Raw genomic sequence first — 23,983 nt, forward strand, 5'->3', positions numbered from 1 at the left:
CTGGGTAGTGGGGTGGTGAGCACAGGGGATGTGCACCGACTGGGGCACACCCAAGTTCGGGGTGTCTCTTGGGGCTCCCAGGCCGGGATCATTGGCAGGGGCGCCCCCTTTCCTGCGAGTCACCCTGAGATGGGGGCTCCCCTCCCAGCTCGGGGACCCGCCTGTGTCGGAGGTCCCAGGTCCCCCCCAAACACCCCCTCTCCAAGAGCGCTGAACCCGGGACCGATGACAGCGCACACCTGAGTCAGCCCGCCGCCCACCCGCCCCTCTGCGTCTGTCTCCGCCTCGTGTGATATTTCGCTCCCGGGAGCCAGCCCCACCGCGCTCCGGAGGCAGCTCGGCAAACAAACCCAGCGACAGATTGTGCCGCGGCTCATTCCGGGGAAGGCCGCCAAATCCCACCCTGCTACCCCCAACACTCCCTCCCCGCCGCCCCCTGCGGGTCCCGCTCCCGGGCGCGGGCGCTCCGCGGGGTGGGCCCCGGGACGCGCAGGGACCCTGCTTTCTAGAGATGGGCGGGGGGGAACAAGGCCCCGGGGCCGTCCCTCGGCACTCCCACCCCACCCGAAGGCTGAGACGCGGGGAGAGGGCATTTAGATGTTGGGAGCCCGGGAAGGGCAGACAATGGAGCCAACTGGGGGCGGGGGGGGGGGGGGGCGCCCGAGCGCAGAGAGGCAAGAGGGCTGGGAGCCCGCGACTGAAACCGGGCGGAAAGGGAGCTGGGAGACAGAGAGACACGAGACCCAGAGATGGAGAGACAGGGGGTCACGAGGACCGGAGGCGAGCGACAGACATACGGACAGAAAGAGGCAGACGCGGAAAGGGAGGGAGAGAGAAAGGAGACGGGGAAGGGTGGGAGGGGACGGAGTTTGGGACCGTGAAATGTGAGTAAGAGTCGGGGGAGACAGGAGAGGAATCGGACGGGAACGAGGGAAGGATGAGATTACGGGTGTAACAGAGTGCAAGGAAAGATGAGGTCACATTTATAGAGCGCCGACTGTATGCCAGGCGCTAAGCTGTTGTTCTGGCCCGGGAGGGAGGGGAGGAGCCCGGCGGACCGCCGAGGGCATCTGTCGCTTTGTCGCGGGCGGTGCTGTCCAGGACGCCTGCGGGTCCTGCGCCGCCCGCCCCGGGCGTACGCGCCGCGCTCACAGCCCCAGCCCGACCTGCGGCCCCGAAACGGCGACCCCGAGGCCCCCCACCCATCCCGTGCTGGGGCGCTCCCGAGTTCCGGGTGCCCTTCTCCCTGGAGCAGCTGAAGGCCAGGGTGAACCCCACCGCCGCCTTTATGAGAAGACGCTTCGGTGTCGGCCCCGCAGGGATCGCCCCGAACGAGGCCATGAGGGGCGCTCAGGGTCCAGAAGAGGTCGGAATGCACCCCTCTTGAGAAGGAAGTCCGCGCGAGGGTTCCATCGCCCTCGGGAAGGAGACCCGCGCGCACCCAAACTTGCCCCCGCTTGCGAGCGCATCAAGGGGCGTACACACGCCATGGCACACACACCCCTGCCACCCCGTCCTCAAGCTCGCTCGCGCCAAACTCCCTCGGCCCCAGGTTCCCCAGCCGCGCTCACCCGCACGCGGGCGGACACTCGGCGACCCATCGGTTCGCCCACTCAGGTGCCCGGGCCAGCCCCCGCCACCGGCCCGTATGGAAGATCACGTGCCAGCCCTAGCACACCTGCACAAGCATCCTGGCGCGCGCGCTCTCACGTGCCCCGGAGCTTGCACCCACTGACACTGTTCTTACACACTCAGGGCTCGGGGTCTGGAAACGGAAGCGAAGGTGGAATCTCGGAGCTCTCCCGGAGGGAGGAGCGTCCGAGGCCGGCGCTTAGGGGCCCGGGGCTGCGCGAGGAGGGGGGAGGTGACCCAGGAGCCCTTCGGGGGAGTTGGGGTGCGGGGGGGGGGGAACTGGGAGAGTCCACAGGGTTCCCGAACACGACCGCATCCCCTCAGGTTGGGATTCCTCCACCAGCGGGGCGCGGCGAGGGCGATCGAACACTGCCCTCCGGGCCCCCCAGGCAAGGAAGGGGGCCGGACTGCCGGGGGGCGGCGAGCCGCTCCGCCTCCCAGCGGCCAGGCAAGGGTTAAGCCGGCCAGCCGGGAGACGAGGGAGGAGCCAGCGAGCGCCGGGAGGAGGCGGTGGGAAGAGCAGCCTCGCCGTCCGCACTCTCGCTCGGCGAGCGGCCGGGGCGAACGGACTGACCGACGGACGGACGGACGGGCCCGCGCGCTGCCTGCACTCCCGGGGGCGCGGGCCCCGGGCGTCGACGGCCAGCCCCAGCCTTCCGCGCCCCGCCGCGCCCCGTCGGGGCCGATGGCTGCTCCCGAGGCTCGCAGCCCGGGGGGCGCGGGGTAGACCGCCGCGGCCCGGCCACGCCGCGCGGGGCCCTCCCGGAGCCCCGCGGGGTCCCCCACCGTCCGTCCGGCGGGCTCGGGGAGCCCGTGGAGGCGCCCTCCCCCCGCCGCCCCCTCCCCCGAGCGTCGCGACAAGATGCTGCCCGGGCTCGGGAGCCTGCTGCCAGGTAGGGACCCCCGCGGGTGGAGGGAAGCCGGGCGCCCTGGCCCCCAGGGCGCGCGGGTGGGGGGCGGCCTGGGGGGGGATGGGGGGAACACGCAGCCCCGGGCCCCGCCCCCGCCCCCGGAGCCCGCCGGGCTGGGCGGGCGGCTCGTGAGCGAGGGGGGACCCGGGCCGGGGCGGGGAGGTGCTCCGGTCCCGCCATCCCGGCCCCACCTGCTCCGGGCGATGCTGAGGACTCCGGGCGGCCGGGCAGCGCCGACTCAGCAACTTCTGGCGCCCGGTGCCTCAGCACTTTACAGTCGCCGGGGGGACGGGGGTGAGAGCGGGGCGCTGTCTGGGAGGGGCGGGGGCGCGGGGGGCGGGGAGACCCCGACGGCCCTCCCCGGCAGGACAGCGGAGAGCGCTACAAAGGGCATCGCTCCACGGACGGTGTGGCCGACCGACCAGGGTGTGGGCTGGGGTGGGAAGGGGCTGGCGGCGAGGGGCAGGCAAGGAGCAGCCAGAGATGGAGAGGGGTCCGCGGAGGGCGGCAGGGAGGAGGCGGAAGAAAGGTTAGACGGGGAAAGCTGGGAGGGAAGGGGGACCCGGGTGAGGACGAAGGGCGGGGCGGGAGAGGGGAGGGCGGGTCAGGGACGAGGGGGGCAGACCACTAGGGTCCGGGCCGGCTCCTGGGGGTGGGAGGGACGAGGATGCGCTGAGGACTGCGATCTAGGGATGCCGAGGGCGCGGGGAGTGAGCAGACAGCCCGCGAGCGGAGGAGGACTGGGTGGTGGACAGAGGTGCGGGGTCAGGGACTGTGAGCTCCAGGCTTGGGTTTGGGAAACCAGAGGGGAGAGGCGGTCGGGGTTCATCAGGACCGGGCCGAGGGCTGGGAAGGGCCGAAAGGAAGGCGGCAGAGGAACGGGAGAGAGAGACAAAGAGACTTCTGGTGAGCACGTCCACGTGGGGAGCCCTCCATTTCCAAAGCGCCTGCCCATCACACCGCTCCTCGCAGGGAGTGGCCGGCGGGGGGCTGGCCCGCCGGGCTCTGGGGGGGGGGGGGGGGCAGCTGTGAGGGGGATTTGGGGGAGACACCGGCGTGGGGTGGCAGCCTCCAGGGGTGGGCGCCCTGGCTGACCGCACGCTGCCATTTATATCTCTGGGCTCCGCCGGCCGCCGTCGGAGGAGGAGGATTCTGCCGTCTCCGCCACCACGGTGGCTGCTTATTTCGGGGTGTTACATTCTGGCGGGGTGAGAAGCTGTTTGCGGCGGCTCTAAACCTCCGGCACCCGCGCCTGTGCCTCCCGGGCCCCTACGTCACGCCATCGCCTCCCACTTCCTCGGCCCCTACCCCCTCAGTATCTGCCCGGCAGGCCCCAGCCCTTCCCAGCCTTTTCTGGTGTCAGAACCCCAGGCCTGGACTCCCTTCCCAGGGAGCATTTTCCCTGGGGCCACTCTTCCCCGCCTCCTCCTCCAGTTTGTTCTCTCCCAGCGATTTCTAGACCAAAGGGTGACTCCTGGGCTGAGAACTTTGGGAGCCTTGACGCCCCAGGGCGATGGCCTGGCGTCCTTGACGATGAATGGATCATTTCTGGCTCTGGGCCCCTCTGCCTTCCGGGATCAATGCCATGTTCCGATCTCTCTCCCTTCCCTCCCCGGGTCAGTTCTGGCCTCATCTTCTGGACACAGGGCCTCTCTTCCCGCCTCCTGGATGGGATGTCACCTCAAACAACCAGAGCCTGGAGCCCAGGGAGCCAAAGTTGCAGAGAGCCGGGTCCTCCCTTCGCCTCGACCCTGAACAGGCAAACAGAACAGGCGTCATTGCTGGCCCGGCCTTGTGCACCTGGGCGCAATTTCTATGCTCTCTTTCCCCCAAGCCCAGCAACTCTCACACACAGGGGTGGCTTCCGTGGCTGACATGGGGTCTCCCAGAGAAAGATCAGAGAGTCCCTTTAGACAGGAACTCGTGCCATCCAGGTTCTGCCTTGTACCAGCTGCATGACCCGAGGCAACTCATTTCACGTTTGAGAGCCTCCCTGTCCTCACTTGCAAATAGGGGCCCAGAATCTTGATCTCACGGCGGGGGGCGATGCTGTGTTGATTCTGTGCACAAAGATGTGTCCGAATGCTGTGGCTGGCACACAGTAGGTGTTCAGTCACAGATGGTTTCTGCCCATCTCTGCTCTACACTCCCCTGCAACTCAAGCATCACCTACCTACTGACTTCAGGGAAAAATGAAACAGAGAAAAGATAGGATGAGATGAACAGAGAGGGTGAGGGGAGCTGCTGGAATGGGCTTTCCTTGGGCCAGATAGTGGCGAGGGGTCAGATGGAGCTTTGGAGAAAGGGGCTGATGGCAGACTGAGATTCGGCTGCTGGCCTGGGCTGCTCACTGATGGCGTGGCCACTGAGATAAGGGATCAGCCCCTGATGGCTGACAAGGTGTCCGCCGTTCCTGCTCTGAGACTCTGCGCCTCTCACCGCGGTCCTCACCAGGGATTCACAGTGGGGCTGGAGTGGACCTGTGGTCCTCAGGGGGAGAAGGTGGGGCCTGGAGGGGAGAGGCAGGGGGCGGGGAGGGGGGTGGTGAGGAGACCTGCAGGCAGGGGCTGCAGGGGGCTGCGGGGGGCAGAGGAAGGAGGAAGGCAGCGCTCACCAGGCCCCGGGGGGCAGAGAAGCCCAGAGCCCCCAGCCTCCCCTGCGCCTGGCTTCCAGTGTGAGCCGCAGCCTGAATTATGGATGAGGCTCCTTGGGTTTCAGCTGCCTTGCATGGCGGCAGCCAGGGCCAGAAATGGCAACAGAGTCACTGTTGGGGCAGCTGTCACGGGGGCCCCCAGCCCAGGGCCCTGCATCAGAGAGGCCGCAGGGAGGTGGGCCAGGATGATGGGGGCGAAGGGGGCCGGCAGGGGGGCGGGGAAGTGTGGGCTAAAGGGACTGAGGGGGGCCCTGCTGACCCCGCCCCCCGCCCCACCCCAGGCTGGAGAGACCCTAGTGCCCTGGACCGCTCTGACTCTGGAGCACTCTGGAACCACGGGCCATCTCTCCTGGGGGTTCTCTGTTCCCTCTGTCCCCCCCCCCCACCCCCCGTTATCTGGGTGTTCTGGGGAAACAGTCGGCCTGGAGGCTGGGGAAAGAGCTCCTTAATCCTTGGGGATGGGGGGGTTGGGGGGATGGCGGCTTTCTGAACACACACGCTGCGAGGTGATGGATCAGCCGCAGGATTAAGGGCTCAGAGAGGGATTTGGCTTTCTCTGGTGTTGAGTCCTTGGGGAAGGGAGCTGGAGGGGGACCCCACCAGGAAGGGAGCGGCCCTGGCCGGCCACAGGGACCCTCCGCTCTGGTGCTCGCCGGCTGCTCTGCTGTGTGACCTTGGCCGAGTCACTGGGCCTCTCGGAGCCGTGGCAGGCAGGTCAGCAGAACCAGAACCTGAAACCGGATGAGCCTGGAGGGCTGCCCGGCTCTGAGCGCTGCTGTCTTGGGCCCCAAAACTCAGCCCTCCTGAAACCCTCCCCAGGGCTCCCACCCCTGCCTGGTGGGGCTGAGGGGCGAGAGACGCACCCCTGCAGCCCACGTGGCTCCCAGAAACCCCGGGAGGAGAGAGTGATCGTGAAACGCCGCTCGGGGGAGGGGTGAGAAGGGCCAGCAGCGCGGAGGCGGTGTGAACGAATGGAACAGCGGCGGCTGTGTCACTGAGTATTACATCACACCCGGCCCACACACGCACGGGGCCCGGCACTCACATACGCGGGGGGCCGCGGGCACACGCCTGCACGCTCACGGGGGGCCGGGCGCCGGGGACAACCGCGCCTTTGCGGTCCTCCAGGGAGGAGGTTCCTCCAAGCATCCTTGACGTTGGCGCCACGCACGCGGTCTGTGTGCCGCCCCGGGCGTGCACCGTGTGCCACCCCGAGTGTGCGCTGTGTGCACTCTGTGTGCGCGCTGTGTGCCACCTCGTGTGTGTGCACCGTGTGCGCGCCGTGTGCCACCCCGTGTGTGTGCGCCGTGTGCGATCCCGAGTGTGCACCGTGTGCCACCCCGTGTGCGTGCCGTGTACCACCTCGTGTGTGTGCTCCATGTGTGATCCCTAGTGCACGCCGTGTATGATCCCGAGTGCGCGCCGTGTGCGTTCCATGTGCGTGCCGTGTGCCACCTCGTGTGTGTGCACCGTGTGCCACCCCGAGTGCGTACCATGTGCATTCTGTGTGCGTGTACCGTGTGCCACCCCGAATGCACGCCATGTGCCACCCCGTGTGCGCACTGTGTGCCACCCCGGGCCCAGAAGTGCTCCATGTACAGAGCACCTGGCTCACACATGCATTCACACCTCTGACACCAGGGGTCACCGGCAGGCAGGGACCCCCTCAGGCTCTCCCCACGACCCCAGGGCCCAAGATCTCAGGTCCTTGGGTCCAAGGGAGTGGGTCTTTAGGCTTCCTAGCTCTAGCACACTGCCTGGAGCAGACGGTGCCCTTTCCCCATGTGCCCAGAGAATGAGCACTTGGCTTTTGGGGGCTGCAAAACCTGCCAGGAGAAAATCCCAAGAGTCATCGGGAAGCCAGGATCAAGGGTAGAGGTCAAAGTGGTTCCAGAACTTCCTCAGCTGCAGTGAGGGTCAGAAGGCCAGGGTCAGGATGGCAGAGGGGCCCACAGCCCCGCTGGCGCTCGAGGGTGTGGGGGTCTAGACGTGACTCTTTAGCCCCCAATCCCCTGGACCTGCCTCTCCATCTGAATCATAGCCAAGCTTCAAGAGTTACTTTGAAAAGAAAAAATTTTTAAGTGACTTTGAAGAAGAGCCTGGGGTGTAAAAAGTGAGTTTCCTGGGCTGTCCCCCTCGGGGCGCTGATTCTGCCCAGGCAGGGCCCAGAAGCGGCATTCCTTCAGGACACCCCACTCCCATTCTCCTGCAGATGGCTGCTGGCCCCAGGGAGAAACCCCCTGCCCCTGGTCCCTGAGAGCCCTTCCAGGGTGGAGAGGTGAGGGAGGAGGCCCACGGTCACCAGGGGGCCTTAGACTCACAGAGGGTCTCGGTTTAGCGCCAGCTGTTCCCCATGGGGTCAGTTTTTCTTCCCAGGTGATACTGGCAGTGATGTCTGGAGACCTTCTGGTTCTCATTAGAGGGGAGGAGTGTTACACGTCTAATGTGGAGAGGACAGGGATGCTGCTAAAGCCCCGTATAGCCGCCATCCCCAGCCTTTTTGGCACCAGGGACAGGTTTCGTGGAAGACGGTTTTTACGCGGACCAGGCGAGGGGGTGGTCCGGGGATGACTCAAGCACGTTAGGTTTGTCGTGCGCTTTATTTCTGTTATTGTTACATCAGCTCCACCTCAGATCATCAGGCATTAGGTCCTGGGGCGGGGAACCCATGCTGTATAGAACGTCATATAGGACCGCCCCCCACCCCCGGACCACAAAGCAGTGTGGTCAACACTGAGTCATCGTCAGACCCACCACAGTGAAAACCAGAATGGAAGTAGAGGGCCGCTCATCAAACAACTTTCAACCCATCAGAGTGTCCTCTGGGCATTTATTTTAATGTACCAGGAGGCTCCAAAAGCGGAAGTAGCCCAGAATCCGGGCCCCTCCAACCTGGGAAGGCAAGGCGCTCGGCCTAGGTCTCCTTAGGGGTAGGCGGGCGGGGTCTGCTAACCCCTCCGGCAACCCGTCTGCCCGCAGGTCCCCCGGCCTGCGTCCTGCTGCTCCTCCTGGCCGCAGCCCCCGTCGCCGCCCGCTGCCCCATGCTCTGCACCTGCTACCCGGCGCCGCCCACCGTGAGCTGCCAGGCCAACAACTTCTCGGCAGTGCCGCGGGCCCTGCCGCCCGGCACGCAGCGCCTCTTCCTGCAGAACAACCTCATCACCGCGCTGCGGCCCGGCTCCTTTGGGCCCAGCCTGCTCACCCTGTGGCTCTTCTCCAACAACCTCTCGGCCATCTACCCGGGCACCTTCCGCCACCTCCAGGCGCTCGAGGAGCTGGACCTGGGCGACAACCGGCACCTGCGCTCGCTGGAGCCCGACACCTTCCAGGGCCTGGAGCGGCTGCAGTCGCTGCACCTCTATCGCTGCCAGCTCAGCAGCCTGCCCGGCACCATCTTCCGCGGCCTGGTCAGCCTGCAGTACCTCTACCTCCAGGAGAACAGCCTGCTCCACCTACAGGTGAGTGCCCGGCTCTGCGGTCGCGGGCGTGGGAGTCCTCCCGCCTCGCCTCTCTCCCCGGGACCCTTCCTGCCTCGCGCCCAGCGCCTCCGTGTCTCCGCATCTCCGTCTCCGCCCCTCCCTCCGTGTCCCGGCCCCTCCCCCCGTGTCCCACCCCTCCCCATGTCTCACCCCTCCCCCTGTCTCACCCCCTCCCCCCGTGTCCCGGCCCCTCCCCCCGTGTCCCACCCACCTCCCCATGTCTCACCCCTCCCCCCGTGTCCCGGCCCCTCCCCCCGTGTCCCACCCACCTCCCCATGTCTCACCCCTCCCCCCGTGTCCCGGCCCCTCCCTCATGTCTCACCCCCTCCCCCCGTATCTCACCCCCTCCCCCCGTGTCCCACCCACCTCCCCATGTCTCACCCCTCCCCCCGTGTCCCGGCCCCTCCCTCATGTCTCACCCCCTCCCCCTGTCTCACCCCCTCCCCCCGTGTCTCACCCCCTCCCCCCGTGTCCCGGCCCCTCCCTCATGTCTCACCCCTCCCCCCGTGTCTCACCCCTCCCCCCGTGTCTCACACCCCTCCCCCCGTGTCTCACCCCTCCCCCCGTGTCTCACCCCCTCCCCCCGTGTCTCACCCCTCCCCCCGTGTCTCACACCGCTCCCCCCGTGTCTCACACCCCTCCCCCCGTGTCTCACCCCCTCCCCCCGTGTCTCACCCCCTCCCTCATGTCTCACCCCTCCCCCCGTGTCTCACCCCCCTCCCCCCGTGTCCCGGCCCCTCCCCCCGTCTCACCCCTCCCCCCCTGTCCCGGCCCCTCCCCCCGTGTCTCACCCCTCCCCCCGTGTCTCACCCCCTCCCTCATGTCTCACCCCCTCTCCCCGTGTCTCACCCCTCCCCCCGTGTCTCACACCCCTCCCCCCGTGTCTCACCCCCTCCCCCCCGTGTCCCACCCCCCTCCCCGTGTCTCACCCCTCCCCCCCTGTCCCGGCCCCTCCCCCCGTCTCACCCCTCCCCCCCTGTCCCGGCCCCTCCCCCCGTGTCTCACCCCTCCCCCCGTGTCTCACCCCCTCCCTCATGTCTCACCCCCTCTCCCCGTGTCTCACCCCCCTCTCCCCGTGTCTCACACCCCTCCCCCCGTGTCTCACCCCTCCCCCCGTGTCTCACCCCCTCCCCCCGTGTCTCACCCCTCCCCCCGTGTCTCACACCGCTCCCCCCGTGTCTCACACCCCTCCCCCCGTGTCTCACCCCCTCCCCCCGTGTCTCACCCCCTCCCTCATGTCTCACCCCTCCCCCCGTGTCTCACCCCCCTCCCCGTGTCTCACCCCTCCCCCCCTGTCCCGGCCCCTCCCCCCGTCTCACCCCTCCCCCCCTGTCCCGGCCCCTCCCCCCGTGTCTCACCCCTCCCCCCGTGTCTCACCCCCTCCCTCATGTCTCACCCCCCTCCCCCCGTGTCCCACCCCCTCTCCCCGTGTCTCACCCCTCCCCCCGTGTCCCGGCCCCTCCCTCATGTCTCACCCCTCCCGCCGTGTCTCACACCCCTCCCCCCGTGTCTCACACCGCTCCCCCCGTGTCTCACCCCCTCCCCCCGTGTCTCACCCCCTCCCTCATGTCTCACCCCTCCCCCCGTGTCTCACCCCTCCCCCCCCCGTCTCACCCCTCCCCCCCTGTCCCGGCCCCTCCCCCCGTGTCTCACACCCCTCCCCCCGTGTCCCACCCCCCTCCCCGTGTCTCACCCCTCCCCCCCTGTCCCGGCCCCTCCCCCCGTCTCACCCCTCCCCCCCTGTCCCGGCCCCTCCCTCCGTGTCTCAGCATCTCCCTCCCTCCTGCAGGCTTCTGCTCGTCCCACTTGGTCCCGGGCCTTCCTTTGCCCCTTCCGTCTTTCTCTGCGCCCCCACTGCCCCGTCTGACTCCTCTGTCTGTCTGTCCCTCGCGGCCCCTCTCCTCTTGCTCACGGACTCGCCGCCCCCGTCTGTCTGCCTCTGCCTCTTCTGTCTGTCTCCTTCACGCGCCCACTCCACACACACCCCCCACGTCTGTCTGGGTGGAGGTGTGTGTCTCTTCCCGTGATCTCTCCTCTCCCCCTTGCCTCCGGGGGACTCTGCCTTTTCGCGGGCACTGCAGCCCGAGGGGCGTCGTGGCGGCTTTCCTCGCCCACCCGCACGCCCTCCCACGTCACGGGCAGGGGGGCGCGGAGGGCGGAGCCGCTGCAGCTGCCTCCCCACAGGAGGCTCCGGCTCACTGGGTGCGGAGACCAGGGGAAACCCTACCCTGCCTAGATCCCATCCCCCCAAACCCACTGTCTCAGCGCAATGGGAGAAGGAGACAAGGAAGGGTAATGAGCTGTGAAGTAGCTGGGAAATGGATGCTCAGAAAAACGGAAGGAATAACAGTAATGGTTATTTATTGTTATTATTATTGATCTAAATATTGTTCACTGTGCTTATGCTGACTGTCTGACAGTCAAGTCCTCCCACTGTTTCCCCAGGAAGCAATAACAGACCCTCCAAACCATCCGAGGAGAAAATCCTCTCTTTCGGTTTCAGGCCTCTGGATTTCCAACTGCGACCCTCTCCCCCCACCCACCTGGACGGCCCTTCTCCCTCCCCACCCCCCGGCTGGGGCCTGATTGCTCAGCCTGTGTGCATCTGATGCTGATAATGACAGTAACGCTAGCACTAATAATCCAACATTTATTGAACACCCAGTAAGTGCCTGGTGGTGAAAAAAGGGCAGTGAACAAAACACAGGAAACCCCTGCCTTTGTGCAGAGCATCCTAGGGGCAGGGAGAGACAGGAAGTAAAATAGATAGTATGCTGGCAAAATATGTTGTGTTTTATTCTTACTATATGTACTGTGCTGAGTTGCTCAGTCCTGTCTGACTCTTTGTGACCTCATGGACTGTAGCCCGCCAGGCTCCTCTGTCCACAGGGATTCTCCAGGCAAGAATACTGGAGTGGGTTGCCATGCCTTCCTCCAGGGAATCTTCCCAACCCAGGGACTGAACCCAGGTCTCCCACACTGCAAGCATATTTATTGCATAAATAATGATAGTAATAGCCCACGAGCCCTCAGCCTAGTGGCTCAGCTGTAAAGAAAGCAGCTGCCATTGCAGGAGACTTGGGTTCAATCCCTGGGTGGGAGGATCCCCTGGAAAAGGAAATGACAACCCACTCCAGTATTCTTGCCTGGGAGACCCCGTGGACAGAGGAGCCTGGTGGGCTGTAGTCCACGGGGTCACGAAGAGTTGGACAGGACTTGGTGACTAAACAAGCCATTAGCAGGCACACGAAGTGTGGGGTGCTGTGCTGAGGACTTTACAAGTATCGGCTCTGTCATTTACAAGTGTGTGAAATGTATGACCTCCCTGAGCCTCAGTTTTCCCATCTGTAAAATTGGGGTAGTCATAGCATCCACCTCCTAGGGATTTGAGAAGCGTTAATTGCATGAATAATTTGTAAAGCACTTGAGATGGTGCTTGGCATACGGTAAGCATGCTATAAATGCTTGTTAAGATACTATTTTAAAAAGAGAAACCCGCCTCATTGAATGCTGGTCTTGGTGAAATGGCTCATCTTGGGCCCTATCCTGAAGATATGGGTCAACTTCAAGGATTCTGCTGAGACCACGGCGGGGTGCCAGAACACTCCTTTTTTTTTTCCTTCCTGACTTGGCAGCTCTTGGTTTCCAAAGTGTGCTCAGTCACCTCATCTCATTTCTGCAGCCCTGTTGGGGGACTGCTCACACCTCCTTAAGATAAGGAAGCTGAGACCGAGGGTCCCAAAGACTTTGTCCCAAAGTCTGGTAAACACTGTCCTTGTGCTTGGGGACTGACATGTTCTCAGCATCACAGGCCTCACAGCAAGAGGGCAGCGGGGACATAGAATGAAGCTTCTGAGGCTCCACCACCAGAAAGACCTGGTGGCACTTGAACCCTCGTGATCTGATGACATTTCAGGCCATTTTCATCACTCAGAACGCTCCACGGGGGTCTGACCAGGTGCGGGGGGCGGGGGGTGGCACTCATAAGAACAGCAGAGTGGGCTCATTTCTGAAAGCACCTGCTTTAGAAACTGCCAGACCAGAATTTAAATCCTGGCTCACATGTGACTTTCGACAAATTACTCAACCTGTCTTCACGTCCATGTCCATTTCCTCTCTGGCAATCATGGTAGTACTTAACCATATCAATACTGATCTAAGAAGTTTTATAAGGACTAAAATGTAGGGAATTCCTTGGCAGTCTAGTGCTTAAGACTTAGCGCTACCCTTCAAGGGGCACAGGTTCTCCCCCTGGTGGGGTATTAAGATCCCGCGTGACGTGCTGCAGCCAGTAAATAAGAGAAAATAAAATTTAGCACAGGGCCGCATCAGTGTATGGGCACAGTCATTATTATTGTTGTTAATTATTACTACTATGGCACCCCACTCCAGTGCTCTTGCCTGGAAAATCCCAGGGACGGAGGAGCCTGGTGGGCTGCAGTCCATGGGGTCTCGAAGAGTCAGACATGACTGAGCGACTTCACTTTCACTTTTCACTTTCATGCATTGGAGAAGGCAATGGCAACCCACTCCAGTGTTCTTGCCTGGAGAATCCCAGGGACGGGGTCGCACAGAGTCGGACACGACTGAAGTGACTTAGCAGTAGCAGTGTGACAATCACTATTACTGAGACTCTGACCTCCTTATCAACATATATCAGTTATGCTATGCAGGCTTTTTAAATGATCAAATCTTTTAATGATTAAATTTTTTTTAATGATTAAAAAAGAGCTGGGTGTCTCTACCATCCAGTTGCACTCCAGTAGGTTAGGGAATCTAGGGTCAGCAGACCTGAGTTTGAATCCTCACTCTGTTATTTTCTCACTTGATTCCGGCAAGTTGCTGCCCCCCACTCTGAACCTCAGTTTTCCCATCTTTAAGATGGGAATAGTAAAAAGAATACCTTCCATCGACAGCTGTAACGAGTCAATGAATCCGTATTTGTAAAGTCCAGTGCTGAATCAGTTTGGTTTAGAAATGCCAGTTGGCAGTTTAGAAACTGCCAGACCAGAATTTAAATCCTGGCTCACGTGTGCCATCACAAATGGCAGCCGGGTCAGAAGCGACCTGGGCAGAGGCACCTTGAGGGGTGCTGGGCTCTTCTGAAATGGGGCAGGCCGGTTCTGTACGCCCCTGGCATGAATGGCACAGGCGTCGTGGGAAGGAAACACCTGGCCCCTCACAGACGGGAAGGAGGCAGCCCCTGCCTGTGAACGGCCGGGAGAAGCTAGCCGGGGAAGAGGCCACAGGCAGGTGGGGCGCACGCGCGGGGTGAGGCGCCCGGGGCGCAGGAGTGACTCGCGATGGCGCGGGGCTTCCCGGGAGGGGCGCTCTGGTGGAGAGAAGAGGACCGCAGTGTCTCAGGAGGGCGGTGGAGGTGGAAACGGGGTGGGGGGCTCCCCCGCGGCAGGCGCTTGCCGCACGGATACTCACTGAGCACACGCCAGGCTGTGTCCTGGGTTCAGACGTGAGCAAGGACAGGGTCCCTGCTCTCCCGCAGCACCGCTCCGACTGGAGCCGAACTGGGTGATGGAGACACGGACCCTTTTTGGAATCATTAGGGCAGCCTGCGTGACACAAAAGAGCAGTCTTTCCATCAGGCAGATCTGATTTGCCCTGTGGCTTTGGGCAAGTTACTTAACCGCTCTGAGCCTCAACGGACCCATCCGTGAAATGGGGACAATGACCTAAACCCCAGGAGTCTGTTGTGAGGATTAAAGGGGGTGCTGCTTGAAAAGGGCTCCGCATGCCCAGTCCAGTGAAGTGAAGTGAAAGTCGCTCAGTTAGTCCGATTCTTTGTGATTCCATGAACTATACAGTCCGTGGAATTCTGGCCAGAATACTGGAGTGGCTAGCCTATTCCTTCTCCAGGGGGTCTTTCCAAACAAGGAATCGAACTCGGATCTCTCGCATTGCAGGCAGATTCTTTACCCGCAGGCAGATTCTTTGCCCGCTGAGCCATCAGGGACGCCCTGTCCAGAGTAAGCATCGTTTCCCCCATTCAACGGCTAAGGACACCGAGGCTCGGAAAAGTTAAGGCATCCCGTCCAAGGTCGCTCAACTCACGAGCAGCACAGCCTAGAATCACCCCAGGTCTGTCTCAGTCCAGAGTGCAGCTGTTCGGAGGCCTGGCTCCAGAGTTCACGTCTGCACTCCACTACCTCTTGGCTGCTGCACCCTAGGCCAGTCGCTTGCCTTCTCCGAGCCTCCCTCCCCTAATCTCTGAAAGGGGGAGGATAATATTTTCTGCCTCAGAGGGCTGTGAGGATCCGGTTACTACATGGGATCTGTGTAGCACAGAGCCTGGCACACGATAAGCGCTCAGTTACTCAGCTGCTGACGCAAATGATGGTGATGATAACCCGGCGTAGATGGGTGAAGCTGGCCGTGGGGGTGCCTGGCACAGGGCAGACACTCAGCGCAGCTTTGTTGAATGAATGAGGTACATTCCAGGACTCTCTTGCTCATTAATATCAGATGAGGATGGATCTTAATGATCAATGACCTCAAGTCCCCTGTTTCACCAATGAGGGTAAAAAAAAAAAGAACTGAGGCTCAGAGAGGTGCCTGCAGCTGCCCAAGGTCACACAGCCCAGCAGCTGATTGGAGGCTGGATGGGGAGAGGCAAGGTTAAGAACAGGATGCTGACCAGGGAAGGGGGCAGGGATGCTGCGTTGAGATTCCAAATGGATGCAGAGAGCTGTGAACCGGCCGGGGGGGAGGTGAGGGAAATGTGGTTTTTCCGAAATGGAAGAGGATGACTTTAGCAGATGCTCTCTGCCCAGAGGGAGGGGGTGAGAGGGAGGGTGGTGGGGGAGGGCGAGGGCTGTGAAAGTCAAGAGCTTATTAATGCACAGAGAACCGTTTTCACAGCGGGGAGGGGAAGGGCTGCATCTGAGAGCTGCAGCCTAGGATGTGGCAGTGGGATTTGGCAACAGCTTGGATGGGGTGGGGGGGTATGGACCTCCCCCCCCAGGCTGGGTCTCAGAAAGGGCAGGGGCAGGACTTTCGGGGGGGGGGGGGAGACAAAGAGACCGGATTCAGGGAATTCTGTAACGGAATTCTGGGGCTGCGGGTCAAGGGTGCCTGAGTTCCCTGGGGTCTCTGAATTTGGGTCGCCCCTTCTCGACCTCCGGAAGCCCCCGAAATGCCCATCACCTCCGCGCCCTCTGTACCCCTCCCTCCCATATCGATCCTCGGACCCGGCATCTCTGGGTGCATCTTACTCTTGCTGACGCTCCATTAAAAAGAGAAATGCTCATTAGGTGTTTGAGTGGAAGCCATGCAGCCCCCTCCCTGGGTGAGCCGAGAAGAGAAGAGAAGGACAAGGACGCCAGGCCCCGCTGGACTAGGCTCGTGGCCCCTGGAGGGAGACCTGAGCGGGGCGGGGGGCGGGGCGGCGGCGGCCGGGAGCCTCAAGGTGGAGGGGGGCGGATCTCGGTGAGGCCGGGAGGAGGGTTCTTGGCAGCCGCGGTTCCTGTAGCGGAGAGGGCGGAAGCCAGATGGGAGGGGGCGAGAGGACGCGGGAGCACAGGAAGGTGGAGGCGGGGGGGGGGGGGGGGGGGGGGGGGGTTGGGAGTCAGCGCCCGCCCCCCGCCCGAGAGCCTGAGACCGGGGGCCTGGCAGGGGGGCGGGGGGGGGGGGTGGAGCTGGGGGGTCATCTCAGTGGGAGAGCCACTGCCAGGAGCCCGGAATCCAGGGGGAGCTGGCCTGATGGTGGAGGAGGCTCCTGTCCCCCACAGCCAGACCCCTTGGGTCTGCGGACCACAGTGATGTCTTCCACAAGAAGGGGGAACCTCAGGACTGAGGCTCTGGTCCCCTCTCTGGCAAGCCCTTCATCTGTCTGGGTCTCAGAGCTCTCTGTAAAAAAAAAAAAAAAAAAGTAGGTTCGGCTGGTGCACCCAGAAGCTGTCACTCCCTAACCAGGTTGCCCATCACCAGTACCTCGGTCAACTGGCTAAAATATAGAGCCTGGCCCCCTGCTAGCTCCCCTCCATGGAGCATACCCACCCCTCCCCTCCTGGAACCACAGTTCAGGGCCCTTCCAGCACTAATACGATCTGATTCAGAGACTCCCCAGACTTGGGCAGGGGGCAGACTCTGTCCCTGGAGGGTGGAGCTGGCATGGTCCCCTTAATGTCCCAGCCTAGTAGCAGAACCTTCAGGCTCCGGGAAAGTCCTCTGTTAAAGGACGGGATGGAACCTAATTCTAACTAAGACCCTATTGTCATAATGTTCTTGTTTAGTAGCTAAAGTCTCGTCCAACTCTTCTATGACCCCATGGACTGTAACCCACCAGGCCGGGGTTCTCCAGGCAAGAATACTGGAGTGGGCTGCCATTTCCTTCTCCAGGGGATCTTCCTGACCAGGGATCCAACCCTTGTCTTCTGCGTTGGCAGGTGGATTCTTTATCACTGACCACCCAGGAAGCCCCCACTGTCATAATAACCATCATTTATTGATGGTGGTCTGTGTGCCGACTGGGTACCACATGGTTACCGGATTTCATCTAACCGCCCCCCCCCCCCCCCCCCAGTCTGCTGAGAGAGTTGTTCTCTTGAGTTACACACACTGAGGAAACAGGCTAAATAACTTGCTGAAGGTAATGCAGCTGCAAAGAGGGCAAAGCTGCATTGAACCCAGACTTCACCCATCTCATCTGCACATGGATTGTCTTCTTTAAGGCTCAGAACAAACCCAGGAGGAGGTACACTCACCCCCATTTTACGGATGAGGAGACAGATTGCTGGCCAAGTTCACAATAATGGCTAACTCAGGCAATGCCCGCCCCATGTATTAATATATTGATACCTGTCGTTTCATTTAACCTCACATCTTACAGATGAAGGACTGAGTCACAGGGATACTGAGCGACTTGCTCAAGGGTCAGCTAGTAGTAGGGTCAGGATTTGGAATCAGGACGTCTGTAAGATGTGCAGATGAAATGAAACATGGCAAATGCTCAACCAAATCGTAAGTTCCTCTCCAAGTGTGGCCCTCCCACCTGCAGCGTCTGTGTCACCTGGGAACTGGTGAAGGCATGCTGCATCTCAGCGCTCCCTGCCCCCACCACCCCTCCCCGACCCCAGACCTGCTGAATCGGAAACTCGGGGGAGGGGGGCAGGGCTCAGGGATCAGCAGGGGATTCTGATGCACCCCAAAGTTTTAAGAACGACATTGCTTTCCCCGCACAAGTAGGTTAAAGGAGGCAGGTTCGAAGCCAGGACTCTAGAAGGCGGCCCCTTATTGGTCTGCCACGCTGCTCCCCGCGCTTCCCCAGCGTCCTCCGAGGCCGTCTCAAGGGCACTCACCCTTCTTCTCCACCCCGCCCCCCCCCCCCCCCCCCCGCCCCTGCCCGCCCAGGATGACCTGTTCGCGGACCTGGCCAACCTGAGCCACCTCTTCTTGCACGGGAACCGCCTGCGGCTGCTCACGGAGCACGTGTTCCGCGGCCTGGGCAGCTTGGACCGGCTGCTGCTGCACGGGAACCGGCTGCAGGGCGTGCACCGCGCAGCCTTTCGCGGCCTCGGCCGCCTCACCATCCTCTACCTGTTCAACAACAGCCTGGCCTCGCTGCCCGGCGAGGCGCTGGCCGACCTGCCGGCGCTCGAGTTCCTGCGACTCAACGCCAACCCTTGGGCGTGCGACTGCCGCGCGCGGCCGCTCTGGGCCTGGTTCCAGCGCGCGCGCGTGTCCAGCTCCGACGTGACGTGCGCCTCGCCGCCCGAGCGCCGGGGCCGCGACCTGCGCGCGCTCCGCGAGGCCGACTTCCAGGCCTGCCCGCCCGCCGCGCCTACGCGGCCCGGGGGCCGCGCGCGCGCCAACAGCTCCTCCAACCACCTGTACGGGGTGGCCGAGGCCGGGGCGCCGCCGGCCGACCCCTCCACCCTCTACCGCGACCTGCCTGCCGAGGACGCGCGGGGGCGCCCGGGCGGCGACGCGCCCACCGAGGACGACTACTGGGGCGGCTACGGCGGCGAGGACCGGCGGGGCGAGCAGACGTGCCCCGGCGCCGCCTGCCAGGCTCCCGCGGACTCCCGCGGCCCCGCGCGCACGCCCGGGCTCGCCGCCCCGCTGCTTTGCCTGTTGATCCTGGCGCCCCACCACCTCTGACCGCGGTGCTGAGATTGAAGCGGCCGGAGTCTCCCGGCCCCCGACCCCCGCCCCTCACCCTCAGTCCCCAGTGCCCACTGCGGGCTGGCGGCCTGCCTTCTTCTCCTCCCAGCGCCTCGCATCCCCAGGGACGCGGCCACCTCCCGGGCCGCCGGCTGATGGCAGCCCCCGGAGCGCACGTCTGGTGGCCCAGCCACCCGAAGCCATGGCCGGGATCTTCTCCCCACCTCCGGCCGTCAACCCGTGCCCATCCCGAGGCTGAGTGGGCACCCCGGGCCGCCGCGGACCCCGTCCCCCAGCGCCCACGGTGGACTCGAAAGGGGCTTTGTCTGAGGAGCAGCGCCCACCAGCAGAGCCCTCGTATGCTCCGAGAAGGGCGCCGCTCTCGGGAGCCCTTTGGAGGGACGCCAGGCCAGCCCCAGGCCTCTGCTTATCCTCACCCCCCGCCTCAACTTCCCGACACTGGAGAAATACTTTTCTCCTAGGTCTACTCTGGACACTTTTGAGGGTGCCTGGAGAGAACGCTTCCTCTCCACCATGGCCCCTGTGTGGTGAAGATCAACAGACATTGTTTGGGGGGGGAAAAAAGTTTATTAAAAAATTCTATTATTTTATCTCCTGTAAAGTTTATTGGCTCAGGATCTCAAAAGTGGGAGAAGGGCTTAGAACCATCATGCTTTCAGGGGCCGGGAGAGTTAGAAAGCAATCGGGAGCCATTCCACAGCATCCAAGTGCTTCCTGCTGTTGCCCCTACCAGAAGAAAATGAAGGCAGAGGAGGAACGGGGTGACCCTGGGGTCCCGGGCAGGTCAGGTGAAATCCGAAAGCCAGGAGTGTGCTGATCCCACCTCGCCTCCTCATTGTCCAGGAGAAGCAGCTGCAGCCCACCCGAGTTGTCAGTGCGGGAGGAGCCAGGCCTGGCGAAGGCCTCCAGCCTGGCTCATGGTTCTCTCCCAGGTCCTGTTCCTTCAGAAAGGAAAAAGCAGCATCTCTCACTTCCCCCTGCAAGGAGGAGTAATAACATGGGCGGCCCAAACATGGCTTTGGGTAAACCTGAAAAAGACACCTCTTCCTTGGGGCACCACGGCTTCAAACTGCAGCAGACACTTTAGCAAACAGCATAAGGCTGGAGTTCGGCTCACACTCAGCTCTTGTGCAGGGTACAACCTGCACAGCTGTACACAGCAACCCTGTAGACCAATGGGCTCTTACCCTTGGCTCCTGTGAGGCAGAAGACGTTAGGGAGGAATCGGGTCAGAGAAGCAGTTCTCCAAGCGGGTTAGTGGAGAAGCCGAGAGATTTTTGGTGATCAGGGGGATGAGAATCCCAAGCTGGGGTGCCTTGCTCGCTTGAGGTATGATGAGAAGCTTCATCTTTCCAGTGTGTGGAGGAGAGGCTAGGGAAAGGGGAGAGCCTTGGCTGAGAAGGACTTGGGTGAGTCTCGTCTGCCAGAAGCAATTGGGGGAGACTTGGATGGTTCAAATTTAGGGTTAAGAATGTAACTGGGGAGCTGGGGATGGAAAGAGGACATCACGATGCCAGGGCTCAAGGATGCTGAGGGTCTGTGGCCTTGGCCAGGGGTGTCAGAAGGATGGTGGAGAGAGGAGGATGAGACTGGAAAGAGTTAACATCTAAGGCCTGAAGCAAGTGGACTTTGGATAAAGGTGTGAGGTTGGGGTGCAGTGGATAGTGCTGAGTCTGGGGTCTCACGGGGGCGCGTGTCACCCTGCCTTTGAGGAGGCTGATGAGTGGGCTTAGGGGGCCAGCCCTCAAGAGCTCTGAAGGAGGAGGGACTGCCGGAGCCTGGGCAGGGAGGGGGTGGGGGAAGGATGCTGGTAAATCAGAAGCAGGCGGTCCAGGTCACAGAACTATCGTCGTGAAATATTCATGGGCCTTTGGTCCAGATGCTATTTCAGAACGGTGAAAGCGAGGGGGGTGTGTGAGCCTCAGGAGGAAGCCGACAGCAAGGCCACTTTCCCCCACCTCCGCCCCCACCCGCCCAGACAGACCCATGGACGCCCATCACGTGCACACCCACGCTCACATGCTCCCTCACACACACTCGCACCAAAGCGGAGCAAGAGAGAGCACATGCAGGCACGCCAACACCCACGGGCCCCACAAACAGGCAGATGCACCCCAAATACCGACAGGCGTGCACAGCTGCTCCCCTGACGCCCCGCACAGAGACCGCCCCGAGATCTCACACGCCCAGACCCCAGACAACCCAGACGGATAAGCCTGAGCTTCACACCCTGAGACAGGAGGGCCTTGCACACCATCCAGTCCAACACCCAGGGACAGAGAGGGGAGGGGGTTTGTGCAAGACTGCCCAGCCGGAGAGGAACCTCCTGGACCCCCCTCCCCGCAGGCCCGCCCCCAGCCTGTGTTCCCTGCGTTCTGTGGTCTCTGGCTGCCGGATACCAGTGGCAGTGAGTTTCTTCCTTGAATCTCCCCTGGGCTCACCCACCCGGCCCCCACCTAGGGCCCGCCCAGCCCTTCCTTCCCATCCCCTCCCCGGCTGCATCTCCTCATTACCTCATGCCTAGAACGTGGAAGGAAATAGCAGTAACCTCCTCTCCCGTTTTCCTGCATTCGCTCTCACTGCCTCCCACTCCGCTGGCCCATGTTGCCCAGATCCATCAGACCAGAACTCGCATTATGTCATTCTGTTACTCAGGCACGCGCCGCGGGCTCCCCGTTCCCTTGCAAGTTAAAGATAAAACATCTCAGCAAAGCCTCGGAGGCCCTGCAGCGTCCGGGCCCCGCTGCCTTTCTATCTTTTTCTCTCCCGGCCTCCCCCCCACACCTTCACTCCAGCTGGAAAGACTGCACCATGTGGGCCTTCCGTTAGCATGAACGTGAACCCCACAAACCCACTTTGCACCTCTCCTAAAGTTCCTCAGTCTCCCCCAGACGTGGGACCCTCGCCCCCTGCTTCAGAAAACAGAGTCCAGAGCCCCTCCCAAAGGCCAAAGCTCCATCTTGCTGACCTTAACCGTGGGGTTCTGTTCCTTCAAAGCTGCTGGGAGCAGCTCAGGCTAGGGCCGGCTCCCGGGAGGTGGCTGCCCCTTGCCGGCCACCGTGGGTATCACAGTCAGGCGCGGGGATCCTAACCTGAGCATGAGCATCTCTCTGCCTGGGGAGAGGCAGAGAAGGATGCCAGATGACAAGGTCTATAAGCCCTTAAACCTCTAAGGTTCTTACACTCAGAGTGGGGGGAGGATTGTCATCCCTGGTTTTTGAGCTGCTGACTCCCGATGTTAGCTCCCAAATCCACGAGAGAACCCCTCTCCTAGGAAAGGCGAAGACTTGCAGGGTGAGGGTGGGAGGGGGCTCCCAGGACCCTGCGGAGGTGACATTTGCCCACCAGGCTCTGGGAGGCCGCCAGGCCCGGGACAGTCCAGGTGGCAGGCCCAAGGTCCAGCCAGGGTCAGGTTTCAAGATGAATTTTTAATGCTTCCAGCCAGACTTATCAGATGTTCCCCTTTCATCTCTGCACGGTCCCCTCTCCCGTCCCCACGACCCCCGGGGCTGGGGCCGGCAGGGCAGGCCTGGGGCAGCTCCCAGCAGCCTCCTGAGAAAGGCTCTGGAAGACGCAGAGGTGTGAATGACCGAGTTATTTTCCCACTTGCGATGTGACCTTGAGTAAGTCACTTAACTTCTCTGAGCATCCCTTGTTTGGTTTTGCATTTACAACCTGGGGGCGACAGCTCCTGCCTTAGGGAGTTGTCGTGGGGAGTAAGTGCTGGGCCCTTGGAAGGTGACCCATCTTTTGCTGTTATCTTTCCCTGAGCCCTGCCCCCCTCCTCTGGTTTTCTTTCAATCCCAGAGGTGCCTTTGCCTCTTTCTTGGGGAGGTGGGGACTCGGGCTCACCCGTTCCCTCCTAAGACCCAAATGGCCCACCCCAGGAGTCTTTGGCCTTCCTAGAAACTTCAGATGAGGTGAGGAAGGGAAGGGAGATAGTGAAGCAAAGCTGGCGGCCTGATTGACGACGGCTCCCCGCTGCAGCAGAGGGCCGGGAAGCCCGCTCAGAGGGAGAAAGGCTAGGGAAGGCCCAGCTCAGAGGGGCGCAGCAGGTGCAGACTCACTGGTTACTCCTGCCTCCTCCCTCTCTGCCTCCTTCCGTCCGTTCTGGCGCCTCCTCGACCCCTGGAAGCCGCGGTGGCCACACCGAGCCGGGAGGGCAGGACCGTGGAGAGGGGCTGGGAGCCGCCCTTGAGGAAGGCTTGTCCAGTCTTCCCAGCCCCTGCCCAGTGTTTCTGAAAGTGAGGGTCTTTCCCATCTGATTCGGTGGCAAACAGTTAGGACGCAGGTTCCCGAGCCCCTCAGACCCAGTGGACCAGTTTCCCCCTGAGTCCTGGAATCTACATTTTCACACGTGAGGGTGAGTTAGGAAGCTCTCTGAAGGCGGAGAAACAGCTCCTCGGCGGTGGTGTGGGCCCCAGGGGGGCAGACAGGAGAAAGCCAAGGGAGGGAAGTTAGATCCTGGCGGAAGCCACGGGCAGGACTCGTGCGTGAACAGGGTGATGCGGCTGATGGGGGCGGAGAAGGATTCAGGAGGCAGACCGGGCGCGGCCGCGGTGAGAGTCGCGCCCGAGGTGAGCCGCCACTGGCGGGGACACTCACTTGCACGCTGCCGGCCCCCTTCGTGGGGCCTCTGAGACCCCGACCGGAGGTTGAGAGAGCCGCGTCCTTCTGGGGCACAGGGTCGGGGGCCGGCCTCCTCTGCAAAGACCCCCGGACCTCCGCGGCGGTCCCCGTCGCTGCCCTGGCCGGAGCCCCCAGCCCACCCCTCGGGTCCCTCGGCCCGGCCCCCTCTCTGTGCCCTGCCCAACCCCCACCCCAGCTCATCTGCGTGAGGTTCCAATTAGCACGTTTTCCCCCAGAAGTCTCGCCCCGCTCACGCCTCCCCCTAGCCCCTCGGAGCGGGAGTGGGGACCCCCATTAACCCTTGCGTCCCGGCGGCCTGGACGCCGCCCGCTCTGGGGGGTCCTGGGGGCCCCTGGGGGGACGGCGGGGTCTGTGGGGGGGTTTTCGGGGTGGGGGGAGAAAGGGCAGGCGCTTGCCCGCCCCCTCTTTCTGGGAAGAGGTGGGGAGGGGCGCTTCTCCCGGGAGACTCGGGGCGTCGAAATCCCGCGTTCCTCAGCCCCCGGCCCCCGCAGCCTCCTCCTCCCCGCCACGTACCCTCTCCC

At 62.7% G+C, this 23,983-nt stretch overlaps 1 protein-coding gene across 1 annotated transcript; it reads left to right on the plus strand.

Annotated features, from left to right (window-relative positions):
• Nucleotides 1-2,494: 2,494 nt before the first annotated feature.
• RTN4RL2 (reticulon 4 receptor like 2) lies at nt 2,495-18,788 on the plus strand. The gene is made up of 3 exons (XM_061142130.1): nt 2,495-2,525; nt 8,176-8,654; nt 18,039-18,788. The coding sequence occupies exons 1-3, from the start codon at nt 2,495-2,497 to the stop codon at nt 18,786-18,788; spliced, it is 1,260 nt and encodes a 419-aa protein (XP_060998113.1).
• The last annotated feature ends 5,195 nt before the right edge of the window (nt 18,789-23,983 follow it).

This window comes from Dama dama, chromosome 1 (assembly GCF_033118175.1).
Source record: "Dama dama isolate Ldn47 chromosome 1, ASM3311817v1, whole genome shotgun sequence".
NCBI classification, from domain to species: Eukaryota; Metazoa; Chordata; class Mammalia; order Artiodactyla; family Cervidae; genus Dama; species Dama dama.